Source organism: Sphaeramia orbicularis, chromosome 6 (assembly GCF_902148855.1).
Source record: "Sphaeramia orbicularis chromosome 6, fSphaOr1.1, whole genome shotgun sequence".
Lineage (NCBI taxonomy): Eukaryota > Metazoa > Chordata > Actinopteri > Kurtiformes > Apogonidae > Sphaeramia > Sphaeramia orbicularis.
The window spans coordinates 3,805,553-3,832,919 of record NC_043962.1 but is presented as its reverse complement, the minus strand read 5'-3'; the positions used below and the strand labels follow the sequence as shown (position 1 = coordinate 3,832,919).

The window sequence follows — 27,367 nt, the reverse complement described above, 5'->3', positions numbered from 1 at the left end:
TGGCATCTAAAGGGTTAAAAATATGGGAGTTACTGAATATCTGGTATTTTTATTTATGGTTCAAGTTGACAAAATAAAAAAAGAAGGTAAAAACAAACTATGAAAAACATTTTGACATTATCACAGTTCTGTGCAGATTATGTCCTCTTTTGGTGATTATGAAGGACCTCTATGAGGGATAATGATGGATTAAACCAAATATAAACTCATAGTTTGATGATCAGCTCATTGGTTTTGAATCTGTTTGGTCCAAGCATGTGTCTGACACTGAATATATTTATTTTTTTGTGAAAGAACCTCAGTAGATGCATGTGTTGACTTTCAGTGTCTTCTTAAAGTGTCTTTTTGCTTGTTTTTCATCTTTGGTCTTTTCCATGTGCTGGTTTTTGTCTGATGGTCATTGTCCACTTGTAAACGTTCAGATCATGGTCCGTGGTTTCCATCAGTTCTGACATTGAGTCCTTCAGGTGTTTCTGGTGTATTTTCACATCAGCCTTTGGTTACTAATAATACTAACAGTAGTACTAATACTACAGTGAGTGTTGTTTTCTACATGTTCCTGTACTTTTGTATTTAATCAGGTTCATCATTAGGTCCATGATGGGCTGAAACATTAACTCTTTACTTTCATATGTTGAGAGTTTTGTTGTTTGTTTTTTTTTTACATTTTTACAGGAGGTGTTTTTATCATGTATTGTTGTATCGCGTACAATGACAGTAAAGCTTCTTCTTACATAAAACATACTGATTATTATCATTTAATAAATTCAAGTCAAAGCCAAAACAATGGATCTATCATGGAAGAAGAAACATCTCCAGTAATAAGAACTCTTAAGAACCACAGAGGGTTCTGGCAAAGTGGTCGGAGATCTGCTGAAACATGATCAACTCTGAAACAGCTGTTGGTCTGAATCCATCCAAGACCAGAGTCACCAGGAACGACTGATTAATCCAGGTGTTCCCAGTTAATCAGTAGTGACAAGGCACACCTGGATTAATCAGTGTCCTATGATGAAAGACAGGAAAGAAAGGAGCCACCTGAAGTTCAGAAGTACTGGGGCTGTGCATAGAGCCCATTCCAGATGGTTTTCTCAGTACTGAATACAGAGAAAACCGGACGGCTGACCAGCCTACATGTTGTAGATCAGTGTTCTTTAATAACTAGTCTGAGGTTGGTTGTGCTTCGTCTAGTGCACAGGTGTCAAACATGCGGTCCAAGGGCCAAATCCGGCCCACCAATGGGGCCAGTCCGGCCCCTGGGATGAATTTGTGAAATGTAAAAATTACACTGAAGATATTAAACATTTTAGTTCAGGGACCACAAACAGACCCCTTAAATCTCCAGTGGGTTGGATCGGTCAAATCCTATCATAATAACCCATAAATACTCACAACTCCACATTTTTCATGTCATTTTACTGTATTTACACTAAAACTACATTTTCACAAAAACACAAACGACCTCAACAAATATGAACATTTTGAAATGTCTGAAGTGTAATTTTAACAATATTCTGCCTGTTATTAAATGTTTTGTGTATTTGTAGATCCACTGTGATCTGTATGTTGTAATTTACGTGTAAATGATAAACTGAGACATATTGTGAAAATTGCACTTAGTTTACTTAAGAAATTTTCATTTGTTCATTTTATTCAGTGTTTTAAAGGATAGTTGGTAAATGTAAACATTTTCATCGCATAACTTTACTTTTTTTGCTGTAAAACATAGAGGAAAGTTTGGAGTTGACATTATGTTATTTCACTGGTTCAGCCCACTGCAGATCAAGTTTGGCTTAATGTGGCCCCTGAACTAAAATGAGTTTGACACCCCTGCTCTAGTGTTAGCCTAAACTGATCCCATATCTCATGTAGATCAGTGCCAATATCCAACCCTAGCCCTGGACATCGTTATTGTCTTAACCCACATTTGGACGGAGCTTTCACACACAGTTGTAGAAGGTTGGTTTTATTAAAAGAACATATATACAAGTTACAACAGAAGGACTTTTTTGTGTTAGAAGTTACAAGAACAAAGTACAATGATAGCTTTAACAGTACTTGAAGGCAAACCTCAAAACATGAGGATCCACAGAACAGGACGATGATTGTTCTAATGCTACAAACAGGGCAGGTAGAACCACCTGAAGGTTCTCTTCACAGCGTGGATCAGCTTCAGGAGGAGGAGCTAGAGGATTTCCCTCCATGGACTCCTGCTACTGGACCTCTAGACATCGGCCAAACCCTGATACACAAAACATCAATAGCAGCAGGTTCTTTTTCTTGTAAGACGTTCTACTGGTTGCCTCCAAAGTGCTCGTCACAGACACGTGAGTTCTCAGAAGCTCCTTGACCAGGATCAGGCGTTCGACAGGCAGTAAGGTGCACAAGGCCACGGCAAATACATTCACAATGAAGACACTTGGTCTGCCGCCGCTGGGCTTCGGTTTGGTCGAGGACAGAGATGAGACGGAGCCTGGGCGTCGCTTTGAGGAACCAGAGGAGGTTCAGGAACCGCCTTCTGGATCCACAGTTCATCGGCGTCTGCAGAACTACAAAGACAGCGATGAGTTCAGGGTGGGTGTGGACAGAGTTCTGAGTGGGACAAAGAGCCCTCGCCATAAACCACACCGGGTTCTTCTTCAGACCCACAGGGACCAGTTCATCTGTGCAGGTCCGTTTGAGGTCCATTGGCCATCGTGTTTAATCCGTCAGTGTCCAGTTGAAGCTTCAGTAGATGGTGAGGCTGACCGAGCGGTTCATTTTCTTGCCGATGAGTCTGGAGGTTCTGGGGTTGGACTGGACTGTGGAGCGGGTCAGGATCCGGTCCGTAGACAAAACCTTCTCCTCGGCTACAGCCCGGGCCAGCTGGGCCTTCTTCAGCTCCCTGAGAAACAGAGGAACAGATGAGGTTAAAGAGGTTCAGCAGGTCTTGAACTACATGGGTTTATGTCATTATCAGACATTCCGATGGTTCTGGTGGGTTCTTACTTCTGCAGCAGAGCATTCTTGAACTTCTCGGCGTTCAGCTCCACTCTGAGCTGGTCTGCACTCATTCTAGCAGCGGTGAGGAGCACTGGGTGTTTGATGAGATCAGAGGTCGAGGGTCGCCGGGTTGGGTCGGGGTGGATCATCAGCTGAAAGAGGAGAACATTCATAAACCAGGAGGAAACAGACGAACAATAGACGAAAACAACTGCTGAACAAACTTAGGACTGTTTAACTGTTTGAAGGAGACGATTCTCTGTGGTTTAAACTATTCTTTATGTCAGAATAATCTGTGTTAAAATCCTTATATCAGCAGTGACTCCCTGTGATGGACCTGCAGATCCTCCTGGATTCGTAAGACCATCATAACATTTACCTTCAGGAGACTGACAAACTCTGGAGAAAGGACTTGTGGGATGTTGGGAGGTTTTCCTTGTCGGATCTCGTGCCATTTTTCTCCGTTGGTCGGCAGCGGTTCAGCCCCCGAAGCGCTGATGACGGTCAGAGCCAGAGCGAAGATGTCGGCCTTTGTCAGGTTACTGTAGTCCTGTACACAACAACACAACAACCAGTGAGTAACAACAACACAATGATGAGCAACACAACACAAAGGCGAGTAACACAACCACACCAAGACCTGCTGTGGTTCAACTCCATCTGCGAGGACAAACCTCTTGTAAGACTTCATTTGCCAGGTATCTGCTGTCTCCCTCCTCCACCTGGGGATTGGTTACTCTGGTCACATGACCCAGGTCACCTGACAACACAAATAAACACAGGTTATTTCACAGGAGTACAACAGTGTGTTCAGCTTCTGTTCTTCCAACAGTGTCTTTATTTAACACACTTAGAACTCACCTATCTTGTAGACAACACTGGTTGTCAGGCCGTCGTCCTCGTCACATTCATCACAGCTCGGTACCGACTTCCGTGAGATGAAGATGTTGCCTACAACGCAGAAGTAAAGGTCACATGATGCCGATTCCAGGTGGACTGTGTCATACCTGTTGTGCAGGTGAAGGAACGTACTGGGCTTGATGTCCATGTGGACCAGGGACGTGGAGTGGATGTATTTGAGTCCTCGTGTGACCTGCAGCAGCAGATCCTTCAGCTCCAGCTCCGACAGGTACGACAGCCTCCGGTAGTTCTCTGTGATCACGTCCGACAGTGTCCCGCCGTTGCAGTACTCGTTCTGGATGAGCATGTGGTCATCCTCAGCCCAGGCGGAGTAGTACCGCACCACGTGGGGGTGTTGTCCCAGCACGGCATGGGCGTAGACCTCCCGTAGGGCGTTCTGCCTGGGGGGGGGGATAATTTTTTTAAATTAGGAAATACCTGGAGAGAAGAACACATCGTCTCAACTACAGCAGCGCATTTCAGTTACAAACACTTCTAAAGCGCATGTATGTAAATTCAAGTGTACCTGTACAGTCATGCTTATGACAGTGATTGAGGTTTGTGTATTACTTATAAGCCAGAGAGGTGCAAATTCAGTAAAAATAAATAAATAAATAAAAATCACCATAAATGCACTAAACTGGACCTTTTAATTATGTAAATTACGGGCACGGACAGAACCTATGAGGAGCAGCCACTGCCAGTTGCAAGTGAGGTACCATCATTGATTCCAGGTAAGTAAATAAGCAGCAGTCAGTGAGCAAGATTGAGTGGGAAGTACACGTTCGCACTTGTTTGTGCAGCTGTAAGCAGACGATACAATAAGTCTGGGTCAGTGCTGGTGCTGGAACAGCCCGTGAAGGAGGAAACATGTCTCTGACCATGTCTGACTGACAGAGCAGCGACTTAGTACTGGAGCGTACTAGACAACAGGCGATTACATAAGTTACCTGACGGAGCCACTAGTATTACATGTGATCTTTTGAGATAGCTAGCAATGAAAATTCACAACAGTGACCTTTTAAGACTGTAGGTAACGTATGTCTTCATCCCAGACGAACACCCAAATACAAAAACCTACTCGTCTACAGATCCAGCCAGAGGTTTCTTGGATCTCTTGATGGCGTAGATGCAACCGTCGAGTCTCTTTACGCATTTGAACACAGCGCCAAACTCGCCACAGCCAATCTTCTCCAGCTCCAGGAACTCAGAAGCATATCTGGACATCATGTTACTCTCCATCATCGTGACCCTCTGTAGGAGAAACATTTACAGCACGATCATACGTCAGTGTGTAGAATAATTATCAGACATTGTTTCATTAAGGTGAGATTTCAACTAGAACTAGTTCTACTCATCATGAGACTACAGTAAAATAAAAGAAGAAGCATAAAACAACTCACAATAAACTGTATAAAACAAATTCAGACTCAAAACTAAACTAAAATGTAATCTACTGAGAATCAGAAACACTGCTGTACCTTGGACGGAGGCAAGATGTCATCCTCCGTCTCACCATCGCTGGCCTCCATGTCTTCTCCACAAGAGCTGAGAAAGCAACAACACAGTAGAAGGCATTAGAGCACATTGGGGCCAGCAGGGGGCAGCACTGGGGTCAGAGTTCACCAGTAACATGAGGTTTGGGTTTTCAGCCAAACCTCAGCATTGGGTAACGGCTTTAACGATCTGGTTTAAAAAAAAAACCTGTGTTTGATGTTCAGGACAGAAGGTGTTCATCACTGTTAGAAGAACACTGAAGTCAGATCAGTCTGGACACAACGCCTGAATGTATCACACACCGACTGGAGGACCTGAATGCATAGCACACCCATGGGACGACCCAGGTCAGGCAAATTAACTCCTGATTCAAGCTGTGAAGGTAAATGTTTGCAAGTAGAGGATTTGGCATGTTTACGTCTGCACAGAGGGAGGGTTAGACGACCAATATGATGGTGTTCCTTATAGATATAATAGTGAAATAAAGTTTCTCTCTTTGACGGTCAGTCACTAATCTAATCTACATTTGATTACCAATTTGAAATAAAGTATAACGCAGAGGTTGATCCATCGTGGGTTTAAACAGGAGGAAGTTGATCACAGATTAACAGGTTGTTGGAAACCAACTACTTTTCACTTTGACAGGAAGTAGATGAAATAAAGAGTCAAATAAATAACTCAGATCACTGAACATACGGTCAAAAGTTAATTTCATTGTTTTAACTATTTTAACCACAACTCCATTTAAGAACATTATCCATTGGCCTACAGAGTCACATTCTGCTGATACAGTTTGTCAAACAGATTAATCAGTTTCCAACGGTGGCAAAATGCAGCCAAAGAAATGTAATGGGATTTTTTCAGTTGTGAACTCAAGACAAACATGAGTCAGAAATAAACAATGATAGTGTTGAAATCATTGTAAATAAATTAAAGCAAGGATGTATTCACAGTGAATATTTTCTAACAAAGACGACGGCCAGTGTTTGCATTTTTGTTAAAAAAAAAAAACTCCTAATGTCTTTATGATGTTTGATTAATCAGTGTATTATCATTATACAGCCAGATGTCTACAGTCTGAGGTAAAAAGACATTTAGTTTCATTTCCAGCTTTAGAAAACCAGAAACATGGACTTCAGTGAAGAACAGGCAAATGAGACATGTGAGGAACTTCTAACGGTTAAATGTTTGATGCGATGCTCCGTGGACAGGTTGGTGTGCAGTTGTGAGTAAATCCATGTACGTTCCCTGTACTCACTCGTTCCAGTGTGCCCTCTTCCTGTTGTTCCTCTGCTGAGTGGCCGACTGGATGAGGAGGGAGTCGGGGGTGAAGGGGTTAAAGTTGACCAGGGGGGTGGGCTGCCTCCTGCTGCTGTCTGTGAGTGACTTTCCTGAAGCCTCCACATTCTTGAACAGGGCAACTCTCCTGCTGGAGGATCCAGGACCTCCAGAACCCCTGGCCCTGGACAGAAGACTCTGAAGACCAGGAAAAAAAGACACACATTTAGAGGAGTTTACCTCTGAACAAACAAGAAAACCTGAGAAAGTAAAAAGACAACTGTAGGAATAAATACATATTAACATTACATTAATGCTGATGTAATGAAAATACTTCAGTAATAACTGATGAAAACATGCCCAGGCATAGACCCCACCTCCTTCATCATCTGGATGTTACACGGGGAGGATTATGCAATAGTACAGTTGTACATTAAGTGGGTCAGTGGGTCGGTAACTGACACAGCAAAAGAACATGAAGGAACCCAAACTGTGAACACAGGATTAACTGTTCTTTACCTGAATGGGGTTCCACATACACCCGACAAACTAAACAACTAAAAACTGTCATTCATTAATCAGTTAACCTGAAACTGACGAATCATCTTTTGTGTGATGAAAACTTTACATTTACTATAAATCAATACATTAAACTTATATTATTAAAAACGCCTTTGGTTAATTATTCATTTGGATCTAAAATTTGTCACAAATGTGTGATTATATTAGATTTGACTATTTTAAACTTCACAACATCAGACTTTTTTTCAGTCATTTATCTGTTCAGAGAAAATGTAAAACTGTGTTTCAAAGGTTAAATATGTTTACAGATAAAGGTTTAATGAAACTAAACGTGTAAAACGGTGGAACTGAATAGGTCTCATAATGTCAGGGGGTTTATTTGTAACAACAGAAAAAACTCCATAAACCCAGCATGCTCCTTGTATCCAACCTTCCCCGGTGTCTCCGGTCCCGTTCACCGGCGGACGGACACTGACCTTCGGGGTGTGCGGGGTGTCGAACAGCCGCAGCTTCCTGAAGGTTTTGTGCGGAGGTGTGTCCGGACAGTCCGGGATGGGGGAGCTGGACCCTTCCCCGTCGTCCGGTCCGTAGGGGGGCCGCTCCGGGGAGCCTCCGTACAGCCGGGGGCCTTTCCTCGGTGACCGCAGGTGGGACGGGGACCCGAAACCCTCCTCCTCGTCCCACAGCTCCACGTCGTCGTCACCGCCGGACTGGTTGAGGGGGCTGCTGCCGCCCTCCGGCACCTTCATGGCCGCGTCCCGACTCCTCCGCACCGGCACCGGGGAGTCGAGCTCCGTGAAGCCCGACTCGCCTCCGGTGCTGTTGTTGACGTCTTCGATGGGCTCGTCCTCCCCGTCGCTGGACGTGAAGTGCAGCTTCTGTCGGATCGGTTGCTCGGTCAGGGAGGGGGACCCGGACCCGGACCGACGGCGGCTGAAGCCCGACATGTTTCGCCTTTAAACCCCGGGTACAAGACCGAAAAACACGCGGTTGGAGCCGCTCAGTGTCAGTTATCGACACAAACACGAATCGGACACCTCCGGTTGACCTGAACGAATAAGTTCGGCGGATAAATAACGGATCCGAGAGTTTGAAAAAGTCCAGAGTTTTCCGTTAATCCGTTAAAGCTCCGTTAACGTCTGGGGAAAGTTGGTTCAACACGCCCATCCACGACGACAGCACGGGCCGCGTGAACCACCGAAGAAAAAACACCCAAACTTTCCCAAAAACACCCGAACACCGGCCTCCTCCGTCCAGGCAGACTGTCAGTACCGGTGCCCGACCTTCCACTGAGCCGCCGACGGACAAAACCGCAACTTTGTGCGTCAAAAACCGAACCGATGTTTACGAACAAACTATGAATGAGTCCGAAACCGACCTCCTGTGTCACGCGCCTGGCAGAGGACTTCCCGCGACCGTTGGTCCCGTGGTCCACGACAGCCAATCGGAGGTCGTGTAGAAATTTTTAAAAGATGGGCGTTTTGCGGCGTGACGTCACCCGTGGTACGGCAACAAACTGGCGCGAACGTGGCCTTTGTACGTCGGCGGCGTCGAACGGAAGAATAATGGAGACGTCACGATAATCAAAGGAGCCGCGAAAATCAAAGGAACCGAGTCAGAGCCGAATTAATACGAGTTAAACCGAGTCAGGCCCCGAAAAACAAACGAGTTAGAACGACATAGAACCGTGTTAAAACTGAGTCGGAACGAGTTAAACCGAATCAGAGCCGATTACGAGCGAAATAGAATCGAGTTAGAGCAGAGAAAGAACTGGAATTAAAAAAAAAAAAAAAAAAAAAAAAAAAAAAAATATATATATATATATATATATATATATATATATATATATATATATATATATATATATATATATATATATATATAAACGACTTAAAACCTAATCAGAACCGGGTAAGAATGAGTTAAAACCGGATTAAAGGTTAGTTATGAGATAGAAAGACAGAACCAGGTTAAAGTGACTTAGAACCAGTTGGATAAAGACCGATTCAAAACAAGTTAGAACAAAGTTAAAAACGAGTTTCAAGTTAAACCGACTTAGAACCAGATAAAAACTAGAATTAAAAAAACAAGGAAACATGCATTAAAACTACATTGTCCAGCGACAGAAGGTTCTTCTCAACTTCTGATGTAAACAATGGATCCAAAGTAAAATTAACTCTGTTAAATCCAACGTTAGCCGTTTAGTGAAGGATTATTAATGCACTTAAACTGTTTAACCTTAACTAGTGACAGAAAATAAAACAACTGAGCCTACTAATGGAGTAAGACTTGCAAAAAAAAAAAAAAAAATTACTTTATATCAGGGGCCACATACAGCCAAATATAGTCTCAAGTGAGCCAAACTTGTAAAATAATATCCTATAAATAATGTCAACTCCAAAGTTTTGTCTATTGTTTAGTGTGAAAAACGTACAAATAAAATTAACTGCCCTTTTAAAAAAATGTGAATAACATGAACAATCTGAAATATTTTAAGACAAATAAGTGTTATTTTAACAATATTCTGCCACAGTTTATTATTTACACATGTACATTACAACTTACAGATCACAGTGGATCTACAAAAACACAAAGCATTTAATAACAGGCACAATGTTGGTACAATGCTCTGACATTTCAGGTTATTCACATTTTTTGTGAAAGAATAGTTTGTACATGTAAACATTTTCATGTGATTTTACTTTTTTACACTCAAAGGGAAAGATTTGGAGTTGTCATTATTTCTAGGTTATGACAATAGTATTTTATTGGTTCGACCCACTTGAAATTGAATTGGGCTGCATGTGGAACCTGAACTAAAATGATTTTAACACCATCTATTGTTAATATCTTCAGCGTAATTTTTGCATTTCACAAATTCATCCCATGGGCCGGATTAGACTGGACTGGACCTTTGGCGGGCTGATTTTGGCCCACAGGCCGTATGTTTGACACTGTTTGACTCTAGATGATCCTTTTATACTTTAATAAAATCTGCATCGACATATATAATGTTCTGATTTTGTCGATAGTATGTATGATTATTAAACATCCATCTACATTAAATCATCCATTGTTGGTCAGGTTTGTGATGCGTCCCTTAAAAATTCCTTTTTCTGGTTTTGGTCGTTACTGCTCCATCCTTGACTGAATCAGTGATATTTAATTTTGTCAGAAAACAGACTCGGATGCACAACATCCATCAGTTAATCACACATTTTGTCTTTTTTTATTAGAAATAGCATTAGCTGTACACTGCTCTGTGCACTGTGCACCATTAACATTAGAAAGCGCTTCCCCTTCATCGTCTGGAACGAGGAGGAACAAAGAGCATCAAGCAGAAGTCCAGTTATCAAAATACTATGTACACGTAAAAGCTGAGTTCATTGGTGGAAAATGACCATGGAGGAAGACTGGGGTGGAGCGGCGCCGGCGTCCGGGTTCTGCGTCCGTCAATCGTCCAGACCCGGCGACTCTCCCTGTTGTATCCTCGATGCTATCCTGATGGCTTCCTCTAACGAAGGCTGATCACTGAGCTGAACAGAACCAAACAGAACCAGAACAGGTTAGTCAGACGTGTCTGATGGACTTGATCCAGTCACTACCTTCAGGTAAAAGATCCAGTAGAACCTGTCAGGACCAGGTCACTGTCGTACCAGACATTCACTTTATGAGCCACGTATTTTAGTCTGTAAATGGGCAGGAGGAGGAGGGGTCCTACAGGTGTCTACAAGTTGAATTTAAGACTTTTTAAGACCTTTTCAAGACTACTTACAACAGAATTTAAAGCCCACTTCACAGTCTATTTCATGACCATACGAAGTCACCTTTCTCAGGCGGTGCAGTGTGTTGGGCTGAATGTTCTGGGATAATTTCTGCCAAGTTAGCGATAATCGATTCCTCATTTCAATATAAACTGTCTGGTCACAATTGAGTGGACTAACTTTATTTTCTCTGAAGCTTGGACACATTTAAACAGAATACAGCCAACAAGTTTATGGAAACAGACCTTCAGACCTACCAAATCTAATTTAATACCTTTTAAAGACTTATTTACACATGTACATTATAACTTACAGATCACAGTGGATTTACAAACACAAAAATCATTTAGTAGCAGGCAGAATATTGATAAAATTACACTGATTTATGCCAAGACATTTTCATGTTGTTCATATTTGTTCAGATTATTCACATTTTTTTGTTAAAGGATATTTTGTAAATGTAAAAATTTTCATGTAATTTTACATTTTTACACTAAAACAAAGACAAAAAAATGTTGTCATTATTTATATGTGATTCTGTTATTTTTTAAACTGGTCTGAACCACTTTAGATCATACTGGACTGAACAAAAATGACTGTTAATGATTGTTTAGTTTATTATACTAACTAAAATATTGTTAATATGATTAACTGTTAAGTCACCATGGGCCAGATCGGACCCTTAGGAGGGCCCGTTTTGACACGTGGGCCTTATGTTAGATACCTCTGTCTTAATCTGAAACTCAAACCCAACAAGAATCTGTCAAAGTCAAACTGAGCTGAATCCACAAACCAAACCTTCAGTGGAAATAAAACCTAATGAACTGGTTTTAACAGAGTGATTAGAGACGGGGGTGAGTCCACCCTGACCCCTGACCCCCCCCCCAGGCCCAGTGTCATGTTAACGCTCTTCTCTTTAAACCATGTGACTCGATCAGTCACAGGAGGCTTTGTCTTCTTTGGTCTGTAAATACATCTAATCAGTCGTAGTCATTAATTACCATCATTATGAGTGTTTACGTTCCACATTCGTTAAAACAGATGAAATGCTTCTGTAAACGACAGGCTGATGAGTAACAGGAGGAAGAAAAAAACCCTGAGCAGACTGAACCAAACTGTCTTATGTTGTAACTCAGAGGTGCCAAACATACGGCCCGTGGGCCAAACCCGGCCGCTAAAGGGTCCAAACTGGCCCATGGTGACTTTACACTGAAGGCATTAACAGTCATTTTAGTTCAGGTTCTACATTCAGACCAATATGATGTAAAGTGGATCAGACCAGTAAAATACTATCATTATAACCTATAAATAATGACAAATACATTTTTTTTGGTCTTTGTTTTAGTGTAAAAAAGTAAAGTTACATTAAAATATTAACAAACTATCCTTTACCAAAAAAATGTGAATAAACTGAACAAACATGAACAACCTGAAATGTCTGAAGTAAAATAAGTATAATTTGACCAATATTCTTCCTGTTATTAAATGTTTTAATCTGTAATCTCTAATACACCTGTATAAATAGTAAATTGAGGCATTATATTTTTAAAACTGCAGTTATTTTTCTTAAGAAATTTCAGTTTTTCACGTTATCGACATCTTTTTTGTTTGGATAGTTTGTAAATGTTTTCATAATTTAATGTTATTTTTGGGACTAAAACAAAAAGAAAAGTTTGTAGTTGTCATTATTTATAGGTTATTGTGTTATTATTTTACGGTCCTGATCCATTTTAGATCATATTGGTCTGAATGTGGAGCCTGAACTACAACACCGCTGCTGTAACTGGTCCAAATAAAATAAAATAAAATAAAATAAATCAACCACCTATAAACCAGACCCACCATGAAAACATACGTTTACTGGTTACACTGGGTTTATTTTGCACCTTCTCATTTTCATGTTAATGATTTTTATATATATAGTGTTTAAAAGTGTTGACACTGGAATTTAACTGTATATTTACTGTTTTTATGGACTGTAATGTTTTTTCTATGTAAAACATGTCTCTGCTTCTAATCTCTATAAAATAAAATACAACTAAATAAAATAATAATAATTTTAAAAAACCAAGTACTGAAACGGTGTGGACTAATGATAAGCTCCTGTTAGTTTTCCACTGGAGCCTGAGGGACACTGGATTTTTCCACTCATTAAATTCAGAATTTTCCATTGGTTTGTCTGTGAAACTGGTTTCTGTAAATTCACCTCAGAGTAAAAAGGTTGAAGATGATGACGTCAACAAACAAAAACTAGCAGCAGAAAAGTCACCTGTTACCTAAAAAATAAACCCACTTATACATATTTTTATTGTCAGTTTTTCTATTTGTTCACTGATTATTCACGGTGGATGTGAACATAAAATGACAGTTAACTCCTATAACTGAATAAACTTAATAAATCAGTGACGAGTCGACTCCAGTTTCTGTTTGGTGTGTTTGCTAATGAGCCCCTCCTCTTTATTCAGATACCTCTGTGGGAGGTCGAGGGGGGTCATGTGGACTAGGTCACACCCGGTCCTGATTAAAACCCCCGTCAGTATCAGACAAGCACAGGTTTGGTCTGTTTGTTTATCTGTTTATTTATTTTTGTTTGTTTATTTGTGGATCCTGCTGTGAACGTGTCAGATCCTGATTCTCCTGACGTTGGGTTCATTATTTTTAAAATCACTTTCTATAAACTGTCAAGTCAATCATTGTGGAAAAACTGAGTATTCAGGTTTAGAGTCAAACAAAACAGTTTATGTGAAAGTTTGTTTTTCATTTTATAATTTAAATTACAATTTATTTCTAAAGTGAGATGTTTTAACAAGAATCTGTGTTGAAATCAATGCTCTGGTGTAAAAGAGTAAAACGAGGTGAAAATATCGTGTTATGATCATGAACTTCTCATATAATGGTTTATCAAGGTTATGTTTGTAAAATCTGGAACCTTAAACCTGGATCTGAACCCACAGACCGGACTGGACCATGAACCCCTCCTCACCTGGACGGCGATGTGCGTGCCGTTGGACGTGGCCAGTAGGGTGACAGGGTGGATGTCGTCCTGGTCTTGGCTGAACCCCCCCTCCTCCACCGTCTGGAACGAGGCCATGTCGGGGGTCATGATGGCCACCTGAGGACCACAGACCAATCACATGTTCACAGGTTAAAAAAAAACCAAAAACAAAACTGGACCCACAGCAGAGTACAGGTGGGTTCAGAAGTAATGATGCAATAATATCTGCTTTAATTACACATGAAAACGTCTAAATGTCTAATTAACAGGAGGTTTTTAACTGATGATGTTTGTTATAAATACACACTGACAAACTTGATCCTGCTATTAGAAAAATACTCTGAACTGAAGGGAAATGTTTACCTGCTCATCGGAGCCGTCCGCCGTTACCATGGTAACCGAGTGCGTCCCTTGCGTGGCGAGTTCGTGAGCTGGGATGGTTATAGTTGTGCCCTCCTGTGTTACCATGGTGATAGTTCCACCCATCGCCTGCAGGTCTGCTTCGGAGATACTGACCTGATGACGGACAGAACCGCATCAGCTGACCCCCCATAAGCCTGACCCGCCCCCCCCGTGATGTCACCGTGTTCATTTACCTGCTGTTGTGTTCCATCTTCCTGCGTTACCAAGGCGACGTGTTGCTGAGCGACCATGTCCGCGCTCTCGACAGGAAGCTGTTCCGACCCAGAGTCTTCGGCATCGATCACCGCCGCTGTGTAGCTGACGTTAGGGTCGTCGATGGCGTCTGGAATTAGAAGGGGAGGAGTTAAAGCATCACCTGTGACGTTCTACATCAGTCGTCACGTCATCTGATCAGATGAAACAATAAGAACCTTTCAGTGAATGTTAAGACCAAATACACACGAGTCCGTTAATAAACAGATCTGATCCAACTGCACGTACACTTGTTGACTTTCCTAAATCTGCATCATTTACTCTGATGTTTAAAGGTGGTGGTTGTGGTCCGACCCCGCCCCCTGGTGGAGGTGTGTGCTCTCATCCACACTGACCTGTGGGGGGTTCAAAGTATGCCTCCTGCTCCTCCTCGATGGGCTCGGTGTCGTTGTGTGCGGTGCGTTTGTGCATGGCCAGGGTGGAGATCTGCTTGTACGTTTTCCCACAGTGGTTGCAGTTGTAGGGTTTACACGGCGTGTGCACCACGTGGTGTTTGTACAGGCTGGAGTACTCGGTGAAACGCTTCTCACAGCCCGGAACCGTGCACACGTAGGGCTTCTCTCCTGGAGGACGGACAGGGGTCAGAGGTCAGACGACAGGGAATGAGGTGGGTTCATGTAGAATTTGATCAGAATTAGATGCTTTAGCTCTGAGGCACAGCATCAATAGTAAAACACAAATATACGAGCAGTTCTGATCCGTTTGGAACGGTTCAGGGTCTGAGGAGGTTCTGTTGACTGGATTCACTTAGAATAAATAAAAAATGAGCCAAATGAGCTAAATTCTAAAAGGGATGTTTGATTTTCAAAACAGAAATGATGTGATATTAATGAGGCGACGGGATTAACACTGAAAGAACTGTCATTAACTGAAGTAAAAATGAAAACTGTGAAAACCAGAGAAACTAATGAACTTAAACCAACTAGAGGGTCAAATGCAGGACAAAGTTTAACCCGTAAAGACCCACTGCTACATTTATATCAGTTCCCAAATGAATTTCTCTACATTTAATCTTTCTCAAATGATTTATTAGCACTTATTAAACATGATCCCTTTTTTTTTTTTTTTGCATTTTCTCAGTGAAAATCCTGTATTTTCACATATTTAATTCACTGGTCATGTAGATGTTCATTAAAGCTCAGAAACAGAAAAATTCAGAAAAAGTGACACTTTCAGTCAAATCCATCATTAACTGAACATAAACCCATTATTGTACTTATCTGTTGATTTATTATTCATTTTTGTAAATTTTTTTCATTACTTTGACCTTTTTTTTAATTAATTTTGTTGCTTATTTGATCCTATTTTATTTTAGTAAATTCTTTACTTATTTTTTCCACATTATTTATCATTTTGTAGGGTTTTTGTTCATTTTATTTATTAATATATATAAAACCCAGCGTCTCCATCCACTGTCATTGATCCATGATGACCATGAAAAGACGAAAAACTGCATTTTACACCAATTATTTACATGGATTGAAAGAATTAGTGGATCAACATGTACTTAACAATTATATCAGTAGATGATTAAGGTTAAAGATGGCTGTTTGGGTCTTTACTGGTTAAATGTTTCCTCATTGGTTGATGGTGTAAATGAGACCACACCCTGTAGAACTAAAGAAAACCTGCTCCACAAACACTTCAACTACTCATGTTCTTGTGTTGATGTGTTTCATTGTTGGCTGTAATTTGTATTTTATTAACTTAATGTTCTTTTTCTGATCTGCTCATAACTCCATGTTAACGTCTACATCCAGAGGTTTTGTGACCATGAAATGTAAGAAGACTTAACCCTTGGTTTGCGTTTGTAGCCCCTCCCCTCTCAGCGGTGCTGGTGCAGGCCTTACCCGTATGTATCCTCATGTGGTTCTTGTAGTTGGTGGCGGAGGCGAAGGAGCGTCCACAGCTGGGCTCGGAGCAGTAGTAAGGCCGCTCGCCGGTGTGGGTCCGGATGTGGACTTTACGGATGTTGGACGTCGTGAACGACCGCCCGCAGCCTTCAACCGGACACTTGAACGGCTTCTCACCTGAAACACAAACACAGCCCTGGTCACCATCATTACCATCATCACCATAACCATCATCGTGGTGATGATGAAGATGATTCATCTTTGTCATCTTCATCTTCAGGTCTTGGCCTGACCTCTGGAGGACGTTTCCTCAGATGTGACCCTTTTATTTCTTTATTCATTTTAATGATCCTGTTTCATTTCTCTCAGCTGTGGCTTTTCTCCCTTTCCTACTGTTCAGGTTTTTTTTAGTACTTAACTGCCTCTGTTGTTTTTGACATGTATTTATTATTATTACTATTACTATTATTACAGTATATACTGTAAATATAAAATGTCCTATAATGTATAACTCATGTTTCCAATCTGTACTTTATCCACTTTACCACCTTATTCAAATGTTCACATGTCATTTATTCTACACAGTAGGTGTTGTTCTTCAGTTCTTCTCCTGGGTTCAGTCCAGCTGAACCCAGGAGAACCCTGGCGGTGAAACAGCTGATGGAACGTCCACATAGAACCCGCTGACCGTTCCTCCAACGTTCTCTAACCTGCATTAAAGCGTGCATCAGCTCCTCCTGCAGGGTGGGGGGACTGTGGCGTACCTGTGTGTGTGCGAGTGTGTTTCTGAAGGTCTCCGGAGGTTTTGAAGGACTTGCAGCAGTTTAACTCCTGACATCTGTACGGCTTCTCCCCTGTGTGTGTCCGCGAGTGACTCTTCAGTCCATACCCTGAAACATACACACAAAATACACACACTCAATATTAGATAATAATAATATACACACATTTAATATCAGATGCCTATTTCTGTTATCTAATGATACATGTGTGTATTATTAGCTAATATCAAATATGTGTATTATTATGGTTATCTAATATTAAATAACAATAATATACACATTTAATATTAGGTAATAATTAATCATGAGTCTCGTGTCAATAAAGGAATAAAGAACATTATGACTCAAATCTGAACTGCTCTGATGAAATGAACCTAAATTATCAAAGATAATAAAATAATGTATAACATGTAATAAACTGGGACCCGTTTTTAAAAATATTTCATCATTTTCATGTGTTTTGTCCTGCTTTGTTCTTGGTTTGAAGGATTTTTTTTGAAGACGACCATTCCTTCTGTTTCCCATGATGGCAGGTCTGTGGTACAATTAGCACATGCACTCAAAACCATGTGACCTTTGACCCCACACTACTGACAACAATGCTGCCTTTAGGTGATCAGTGAGGTTGGTTTAGTTTAAGGTCGTGGACTGTTTTTTATTTAACAACCCTAAAATATGTGGATTCATTTTCCTAATTCCAACAGAGGAACAGTGTTTTCTTCTGTTTCTCTTCAAACCTGGAGTTTAAACACTTAACCCTTAAAAACATACAACTACGTCTGTGTACACTTACAAATTAATCTTACTTTATATTTAATATTTAACTTACTATAATATTATCCTCTGTGTTTTGTATTTTCAGTGCAAATCCTGTATTTTCTTATATTTAATTCACTGATCATGTAGATGTTCATTAAAACCCATTAAATTCAAAGGTTATTTTTATCAAACTCAAGAAATAGTGACTTTTTCAGCAAAGATATCAATAAGTGAACATAAAAACAAGCATCTACCACCACTGTCATTGATCCAACTCCATGAGTTTCACTGGTGAATCAATGTTTACATTTTTAAATTAATTTTGCTGCTTATTTTCTCCATGTTATTTATTTCGTAAATGTTTTTATTCGTTTTTGCTCATTTTGTTTTTGTTCATTTTGTAGCCCTTTTTTTAAAAAAAAAAAATCTTCAAAATTACTTCAGTTTGTGACTTACTGTACTTGTTTTTTTGATTTATTATTCATTTTTGTTCAGTACTTTGACTGTTTTTATTAATTTTGTTGCTTATTTTATCCCTTTTTATTTCATTTTAGTAAATTTTTTGCTTATTTTTTCCACATCATTTATAATTTTGTAGGGGTCTTATTCATTTTTATTCATTTCATTTATTAATTTTACTGGGGAATCAATGTTGTAGATGACGGTGTTTCCATGGTAACTACAGAGCCTCTGAACGTCCAAATGGGTCATATCTGATGACCAATGAAAGATAAGTAACTGTATTTTACACCAATTATTGACATGTATTGATAGGATTAGTGGATCAACAGGTATTAAACAGTTTAGATCAGTAGATGGTTCTGCTCGATGGTGGGTGTTTGGGCTTTTATGGGTTAAATATGCGTTAAATGTACCTGTTGCGAACTTCTTTCCACATCCAGGATAATCACAGATGTATGGTTTGTCTCCAGTGTGGGAGCGTTCATGTACCTGTAGAAAACAAAGACGGGGGTTCAGGAAAAGGAGGTGTTGACATATGAGTGTGTGTGTGTGTGTGGGGGTGGGGGGTGGGGGGGGGGGGGGTGGACCTTCTCCACCACAGCTGGTTCAGAACCAGAAGCAGGACCAAAGCTCCATCCAGTTCATTCTGTTTAAAACCAGTACTGATGGTTCCAGAACGGCACCGGCTCTTTACTGGGCTACAACCACTAAACTCTTCTACAGAAGCTAATTCACAGCAGCACATTTACCTGAAATACTGTCTCAGGGATTAAAGGGTTAACTTTGTCAAACTGAACCGGCTCTTAAAAGCCCGGTGAAGCCCCATTTCCGCCCCCAGCCCACTGACCTTGAGGTGGTGGGCGGTGGTGTAAAGTTTTCCACAGCCCTCGTATTCACAACGAAAGGACTTCTCCCCCACGTTGGACACCCGTCCCTGTCTGTTGTCCTGACCCTGTAACACAATCTGTGAAACAAACATCCGTCAGAGCCGATATTCCACCTGGACACACACATGAACGGTTCTGATCCGGATCTGTACCCGCATGTGGACGCCGTTGTCTGCTTCGACTCTGCCGAATGAACCCAGGGGGTTTTCGATGTTCTCCACCTGCCGAGAGGAGACACCGTTACTCAAAGCCAACGGTCCGCATCGTGACACTTCAGGGGGCGGGTCTGAGTGGGCGGTACCTTGGTGGTGTACTGCTCCAGGACGCTGATGGTCTCGGGGTCGATGGCGGCAGCCTCAGCCTGCAGGTCTGCGATGGTTCCGTCGGCCTGGATGGCCAGGATGGTGTTGGACTGGGGCATGTGCACCGTGTGCTGGATGTAGGCAGTGCTACCGTCCTCCAGCTGCACCTCCTGGAGGCCGGACTGGTCGTACGAATCTGCCCCGCCCACAAACACAAACCCACTTAGACACACGAGGCCACGCAGAATCCACTTAAATCTACAGCCGACATTTAGTTCTGCTTACGTGGTTTTACCTTCATTTAACCCTCCGGTATCCAGGTGAGAATATTATGCACACTTTATACTTCATGTTATTAAAGGTCATTTTATTTTTCACTATTTGTTTTAGGTCAGAATTTAAAAGTTGTTCATTTTTGTACGATTTTCAAAATTCTGACCCATCCACTAAAATCATCACATTGTAAACAATGTTAAATTCCTACACTAACACCCTTCTACCAAGTGAGTACAAAATGCACACTGACACATTTTAGAACATTTGACCCACCACAGAAAATAATACTGTATATTAACTAATCTTGGTGTTAATCATTGACATATAACAGGAGGAAAAAAATCACAAAATAAAGAATCCAATTTTTCAGTAGAATATTGAGGGAAAAAGTGTGTTTTTGCATAAAAAAATATGGTTTGTTTCCATTAGAAACATGGTATTTTAAGGGTTAAAAATATGACAGTTCTTAAGCATTTGGTATTTTTTGTTTCTGTTGGTGTCTGTGAATTGGCCTAAGAGTCTGGTTTAGAACGGCTCTACATGGAAAGTGTCATAAGATAACTTTTGTTATGATGTGTATATGAATAAAATTTCATTGATTGGTTGATTGTTTTTGGCTAAAGTTGATGAAATACAAGAAACTGAAAAAAAGTTAAAAAAAACCAAACTCTTTAACTGTGTTTTAAACCTGTATTCTTTCATGGCCAGGTCGACCTTGTAAAAGAGATCTTGATCTCAGTGGGACTCAATCTGGTTAAATAAAGATTAACAAAAAAAAACCCTGTATGAAAACCTTTCTGACATTACCACATTGTGCAGATCATGTGCTTCAGGGGTTTTGCTCAGTCGATGCTCTAATGATGTGATCACCGTGGTTACCAACACCAGCGTTGGTTTGATCCATCAGGTGTTTTGTGTGAATGTTCAGGTGCATTCAGGGCTTGTTGGTTTTCTGGCCGTTACCTTTGGGTGTGTGGATGTACGCCGTCGTCCCGTCCTCCAGCTGGACAGCCTGTCCATCCTCCAGCTGTAAACTGTCTCCTCCTTCACCAACAAACATAAACAACAGAAGGAGTTAAAGCCTGTTGCCGTGGACACTGATTCAAGGCGGTAAAACTGTGATGTCATGTTTTGTGGATGTTCGTTCTAATTTAAAGCCTGTGTGAAATGCTATGCAGTGGGACGTCCGTCCTCGCAGCAGGACGCTGTGTGCTTTACCTGCTTTGGGCATTGACACATGTTGGACATAGGCGGCGGATCCGTCCTCCAGCTGGATCACCTGTCCGTCCATGATCTGCCCGTCTGAAAACGCCGCTTTGGAGTCGTGTTGGATGTACGCCGTGGAGCCGTCGGCCAGAGTGACGGCCTGCAGACTCACCGTGTCCATGCTGTCCATCTGATCGCCGTCTGAGGACACACACCATCACATCAGACGTGTCCAAGTGGACGCTGTCTCCAGTGGAGACATTTTCCAGTACATAGTCCATGATGAGGACACAGACCCGTTTATTCTATTGTATATTAATATCAAAATAGGTGGAGATGCATACCTCCTGAATGTTACAGATGCTTGTGTTTTTGTACAGAGACTGAGAAAAATGTAACGACAGTCATTACAATGTTATAAAACTTTAAACCTAATGCGGTCTTAGACTTTTGGACACAACTTTGTCTCCATACTTCGTGTCCACAGTCGTTCTAGAACAGATGTAGAACTTCTCCAGGTCTAGTTTGTGATTATTTTAATGAATCACATTCAGTTTTGACACTGAGCTTTAGACTTTTCTGATTTCCCTGTTTTTACTTCCTCGACCTTCACTTGTGAATTTAACCTCAGCTCCATCTTTAAAAACATGTCACTTTTGCAACATGTTTATTGAGGAGGTTTAAGACGAGCCTGTGTCTCCTCTAAGACAGGGGTGTCAAACATACAGCCCCTGGGCCAAAACCAGCCCACCACAGGTTCCAATCCGGTCCATGGGATGAATTTAGAAAGTGCAAAAATTACACTGAAAACATTAACCCTCGGGTGTCAAACTCATTTTAGCCCAATGTGATCTCAAATGGGTTGGAGCAGAAAAATAATATCAGAATAACCTTTAAATAATGACAACTTCAAATTCCAAAGTCTAAAATTGTACCAATATTCTGCCTGTTATTAAAAGTTTTGTGTAATTGTAGATCCACTGTGATCTGTAGGTTATAATGTACATGTGTATATGATAAACTGAGACAGAATATTAACATTTCACTTATTTTTCTTCAGAAATTTCATGTTGTTCATGCTATTCACATTTTTTGTGAAAAGACCGTTTGTAAATGTAAACCTATTTATGATGTAATTTTCCTCTTTTGCACTAAAACAAAGAGAAAATTTATTATTTAGAAGCAAATATGCTATTATTTTACTGTTCTGGCCCATTTGAGATCATACTGGGCTGAATGTGGAACCTGAACTAAAATGAGTTTGACAACCCAGGTGTAAGACGAGAGGAGTCGAGGACGAAGGGAAGGAGGACAGTCTTTACAATCCACTGGGTTAAAGGAGGACATCTGTAGAGCACTGACCAGCACAGACCTGGACCGGTTCAGACCAGGACCGGGTACCAGTACAGACCTGGACTAGGTACCAGTACAGACCTGGACCGGTTCAGACCAGGACCAGTACAGACCTGGACCAGGTACCGGTACAGACCCGGACCTGTCTGGTTGGATGTACCATGTCTGATGCAATAAATGTGAGTGTCGCTGCTGATCTTCATCAGATTCTGATTCTTGTGCTGGTCTTTAACACGGCTGTACGTGGAGGTGTGGATGGAGGCGGGGTCTGAAGGCTCACCTGCCACAGTCACGGCCTCGGTCAGACAGAGCGTGACTGGCTGACCGTCTGCATCGTGAAACTCTGCCATTCCCTGGGAGTCCCGGTTTATCTGGGCCAAGAGCATGCTTCAGCTGCTGTGGAAACAATAGGACAAGCGTCAAACCCCACCTGGATACCAGTCAGTGAACACATCATCTACAGGCTCAGCACCACATCGAGGATATGAGTCAGTGGACGCATCACCAACAAGCTCAGCACCACATTGAGAATACGAGTCAGTAAATGCATCGTGAATAGACTCAGCACTACGACGAGGATATGAGTCAGTGAACGTATCATCTACAGGCTCAACACCCCATTGAGGATATCATTCAGTGAACGCATCGTCAATAGGCTCAGCACCACGTTGAAGATACCAGTCAGTGAACGCATCAGCAGGCTCAGTACCATATCAAGGATACCAGCCAGTGAATGCATCATTAACAAGCTCGTTACCACGTCAAGGACACCAGTCAGTCAGTGACCGCATCGTCAACAAGCTCAGCACCACGTCAAGGATACAAGTCAGTGAACATATCATCAAATAACTCAACATTACGTCAAGGATACAAGTCAGTGAACGCATCATCAACAAGCTCAGCACCACGTCAAGGATACAAGTCAGTGAACTCATCATCAAATAACTCAACATTACGTCAAGGATACAAGTCAGTGAACGCAGCGTCAACAAGCTCAGCACCACGTCAAGGTTAAAAGTCAGTAAACTCATCATCAAATAACTCAAAACCATGTCAAGGTTCCAAGTCAGTGAAGGTATCGTCAACGAGCTAAGCACCACATCAAGGATACAAGTTAGTGAAGGCAATGTCAACAGGCTCAGCAACACCTCAAGGATACCAGTCATTGAAAGCACCGTCAACAAACTCAGCACCACGTCAAAAATACAAGTCAGTGAACGCATCATCAACAAGCTCAGCAACACATCAAAAGTCTGACCAAAGTCACTTATGAATGGTCTTAGAAAAGCTACTTTTTGCATATCTTATGGTTGTTTTTATTCTATCTTATTTATCTTTTATAGATTTGTTTAAATTCTATCCTTTTATCTTTCTCATGCTGCAAAAACCGAGACCTTGGTAACTATATTTCGTTTTATCATGTACCATTGATTGAATGACAATAAAGCTCAATGAAAAACATCTGCACAAACAAGTCAAATTGTACTGTTAAACAACAGACCCTGTTACAGTTAATAACCATGTCTACTAATTAACAATTACAATCTCATCAAATAACTTCTTGTATGTGCATCTCATATTTCCTCGATTAAAAGAGCGTTTGAGACATGGTTCATTTGGTTTAATATTTGATATATACTATTATTTTATATTGTTTGTCTGTTGCACTATCTTTATGCATACACATTTTTTCTTGTACTTTTAATCTGTTGTTGTCTTGACCATTAAATTTCTGCATTGTGGAATCAATGAAGTCTCTAATCTAATCTAATCTAATCTAATCTAATAAAACAGTAGTGTGAATGTACTTGTGTGGATTACAAAGCAGTGAATATTATACTTTAAGAGAAAATATTCAGTTGTTTCAGTGTCATGTTTTAATCAGTAAAATGTAGTTTGTTGCAACACATTAAATGCACATTTATTTACTTATTTTATTTAACCTTTATTTAAACAAGTCAGTTGAGAACTGATTCTCATTTTCAATAACGACCTGAACAAGATGCAGCACACAAACAGATTGAATAATTAAGTTCACTGAGTGCCCATCCATAGTTTTAACATAAATGTAACATGATTCATGTGTCAAATGTGAAAAATTACATTTATGTGATCCTTAATAAACAGTACCTGAATGAATACAGGTTTAAAAAGATGTGAGATATTTGTTTTCCAACATTTATAGCATGACAGTAAATGAGGCGACTATAGAGGAGCTCATTTATGAACGCATCATTGTAGGAAACAGGTCATGCTGTGTGAGTTTATGTTCCTTACTGGACATGAATATTTATTTAGTTGTACAAGTTCCAGTTCATTGCTGTTTTGTTGATTTATATTTCACTAGTGCGTTGACCCATGAGGAACCAGATGTTCTAGAGGTGGTAGTTTTTATGCTGGGGAGAGCAGACTTTGGGGAAAATGTTATTCTGTATTTTATAAGTACTAACATAAAAAAATATGTAGTAAGTTATTCTTTAAAATTTAAACAATTAATATATTAATACTGATATCTAGGGACTGAAGTTAGTAAATGCGTGGTTCCTGTTTTTAACTTCATTTCCCATCATGTAGTGTGGTACTACACTTCCTGTCAACCGTCATGGGCATAGCAATGTGACTGTAAAGCTATTGTGTTCCAAAATGACTAATATCTCCCAAAATATTGGTCCTATCAATTTACTGAGATATCTAATGTGAATCTGGGACCATTTCTCAACTGTAGTTACCAAATTGGCCAGTTAAAAACATCTCAATCTCTCAGAACTGTGCAGATACACACACACACGCTCTGAGACGTCCCAGTATTATGATATAGATGTAAGTTTGACCTAATGTTCTCACACCAGTTTTAATATGAAGCTAATGGATGCTCTGTTATCATCACCATAATGGCTGGTTTGATGATTATTATTCTGACACTGGCTTCAGTCAAACTGTGATGTATGTCTCTTTCAGACACAACTATTTAGTTTTTAAACAGACTTTTGAGGAGAAAAGTTTTTTTTTTTTTCAAAGTAATCAATCAGTCAAATTTTATAGCGTCACATCATAACAAAAGTTATCTCATGACCCTTGACATTTAAAGTTGATAATACTTCTAAAACGACTAAAATTAAAGTTAAAACCTATCCGAGCGTTTAAAAAAAAACAAAAAAAAAAAACATGTGTGTGTGTGTTTCGGGTGATTAAACAATTCTTCAGCATATTTAACTGAAAGGTCACAAAATGAGCTTAGGCTGGTCAAATTTAAAAAAAATAAATAAATAAAGCATGGATTGTTATTCTTCCGCTTCTTTAAAAATGTGTGAAAATACATTAAATGGATATTATTCTATACCAACAAGTGAATTAGCTCCAGTTTGATCTGAAGAAGTGTTTGATAAAGTTTCATATATTTGCACCATAGTTTAAAGAATGGCCTTTATGTGGAGTTGAAATACAAATCCGGATTGTTTCATTCTTCTCCAGAAGGTTTAATGAAATGTTCCGTTTAACTGGTGTAAATATGTGTATTTACTGTTTTCGGTGAGTGAATGAACTGTTGTTATGATAGTCTCTGATGCTGTTTTGGCGCTTGTCAATCTGACATTAGCCGCTGCGTTAGCTAAGCTACATGTAGCTAAACTATGACTTGCACTAAATATCGGTGAATAACGGGACACGGTCCGGCAGCGGAGCCGGTAGTGTGTCCGACAGATGCGGTGTTGTCCCGGCAAACACACTGACAGGCCGTCATCATCCGGACCGAACACCAAACCGGTCCAGAGGAACGGGAGCTCTGACATGATGTCCGGGGCTAACCCTTTAGCCACCATGCTAACACTCCGCTAACTACGATAACCGGCGCTGTCACGGCTTTTATGGTTTGTTATCGGCGTGTGGCGTTAAAAGCTCCGGTTTGACGTTGGTTTAACGGCCCCCGGGGTCGTTCAGAGTCTGACCGGGCTCCTCTCGGCGGCGGGAGGCTAACTAGCGGCTCCGTAAAGCGCTGCTCGAAGAACCAGCGGCGCAGTAAGAAAACAAGAACCCAGAGCTAATTAATGATAACATAAGCATTTTGAGTCGGCGGGTGTCAGCTTTATTTGTCGGTTATTTGTCGGTTCTCCGGCCTGATTGTGAGTGTATGGAGCTGCCTGTCAGCGCCGTCCCGGTGCAGAGATGGCTGTGGGAATAATGCACACTGGGTAAAAACCAATTTATACACTAACCTCCGAGAAATTTCCAACAATTCCTCCTGTTCGACCACCATGCACCAGTGCAGGAAACGCTCCGCTCCGTCCGCACACCGGGAACATGTATGGCGGCGCACTCTCCCATCCGAGCCCCCCCCTCCGAGCCGAATCGAGATGCGGCGATTGGTCGAACACAAACAAATGCGATCCCAATTGGCTCTGCGCCGTGTCAATCATTACAGCTCAAGCCCCAACGCCTGTGGTAGAATCACGCTGACGAATCAGGAAAATAAACACAACCCGAACATTTCACCGTCCAGAAGGACATCTGCACCACTCAGCCCGACTCTGAAAACACTTTAAGATCCACCGGAGACTATTATAACGAGCCGGGTAAAAAGTAGTCCAAATAGAAGATCAAAAACATGACATTCAATCCATTTCTAGGCTAGCATCACTCGTTCACACAGGGGGAAATTGCGTCATCTTGCCCCTTTGAGAAGATACTACATCCTGAATAAAAATGGATTAAAATCGTGTTTTCCTACTCCGTACAGGGTTGGTTTTTACCCGGATCGTTAAAATGGTCTTCCATGATTCTAGAAATGTCCTCGGAGTCGTGCTGAGGGTAGCTGGTGGTCGCGTGGAGTGTTTAAACCGATGCCCGGTGTTTATTTCTCGGTCCATATTGAGGCTGTG

At 41.0% G+C, this 27,367-nt stretch overlaps 2 protein-coding genes across 5 annotated transcripts; both read right to left on the bottom strand.

Annotated features, from left to right (window-relative positions):
* Positions 1 to 1,950: 1,950 nt before the first annotated feature.
* On the bottom strand, positions 1,951 to 8,580 carry wee1 (WEE1 G2 checkpoint kinase). The gene is made up of 10 exons (XM_030137486.1): positions 7,656 to 8,580; positions 6,638 to 6,855; positions 5,364 to 5,430; positions 4,964 to 5,136; positions 4,015 to 4,283; positions 3,844 to 3,933; positions 3,657 to 3,742; positions 3,362 to 3,532; positions 2,989 to 3,134; positions 1,951 to 2,884 (listed from the first exon to the last, which is right to left on the bottom strand). The coding sequence occupies exons 1-10, from the start codon at positions 8,124 to 8,126 to the stop codon at positions 2,728 to 2,730; spliced, it is 1,848 nt and encodes a 615-aa protein (XP_029993346.1). The 5' UTR covers positions 8,127 to 8,580; the 3' UTR covers positions 1,951 to 2,727.
* A 1,799-nt stretch (positions 8,581 to 10,379) lies between these two features.
* znf143b (zinc finger protein 143b) lies at positions 10,380 to 27,351 on the bottom strand. 4 transcript variants are annotated; one of them, XM_030136268.1, is made up of 15 exons: positions 27,239 to 27,351; positions 22,774 to 22,889; positions 21,153 to 21,341; positions 20,898 to 20,978; positions 19,658 to 19,854; positions 19,509 to 19,577; positions 19,317 to 19,433; positions 18,883 to 18,958; positions 17,231 to 17,356; positions 16,464 to 16,643; positions 14,949 to 15,176; positions 14,535 to 14,683; positions 14,302 to 14,454; positions 13,927 to 14,055; positions 10,380 to 10,715 (listed from the first exon to the last, which is right to left on the bottom strand). In XM_030136268.1, the coding sequence occupies exons 2-15, from the start codon at positions 22,877 to 22,879 to the stop codon at positions 10,632 to 10,634; spliced, it is 1,884 nt and encodes a 627-aa protein (XP_029992128.1). In that variant the 5' UTR covers positions 22,880 to 22,889; positions 27,239 to 27,351; the 3' UTR covers positions 10,380 to 10,631. The 4 variants fall into 4 exon arrangements, with proteins under 4 accessions (XP_029992128.1, XP_029992126.1, XP_029992127.1 ...); XM_030136266.1 differs by having other exon boundaries at positions 26,705 to 27,347; XM_030136267.1 differs by having other exon boundaries at positions 22,774 to 22,886; positions 26,705 to 27,347.
* Between the last annotated feature and the right edge of the window lie 16 nt (positions 27,352 to 27,367).

What these genes read in the sequence shown, in the direction of transcription:
- wee1 (XM_030137486.1), bottom strand. Translation starts at nt 8,126, where the DNA reads ATGTCGGGCTTCAGCCGCCGTCGGTCCGGGTCCGGGTCCCCCTCCCTG. An exon ending in ACACCCCGCACACCCCGAAG is followed by an intron (nt 6,856 to 7,655) that starts GTCAGTGTCCGT and finishes CCTGGTCTTCAG; the next exon opens with AGTCTTCTGTCCAGGGCCAG. An exon ending in AGTTTGTCAGTCTCCTGAAG is followed by an intron (nt 3,135 to 3,361) that starts GTAAATGTTATG and finishes CTCCTCTTTCAG; the next exon opens with CTGATGATCCACCCCGACCC.
- znf143b (XM_030136268.1), bottom strand. Translation starts at nt 22,879, where the DNA reads ATGCTCTTGGCCCAGATAAACCGGGACTCCCAGGGAATGGCAGAGTTT. An exon ending in ACAACGGCGTCCACATGCGG is followed by an intron (nt 19,434 to 19,508) that starts GTACAGATCCGG and finishes TTTGTTTCACAG; the next exon opens with ATTGTGTTACAGGGTCAGGA. An exon ending in ATACTTTGAACCCCCCACAG is followed by an intron (nt 14,684 to 14,948) that starts GTCAGTGTGGAT and finishes TTCTAATTCCAG; the next exon opens with ACGCCATCGACGACCCTAAC.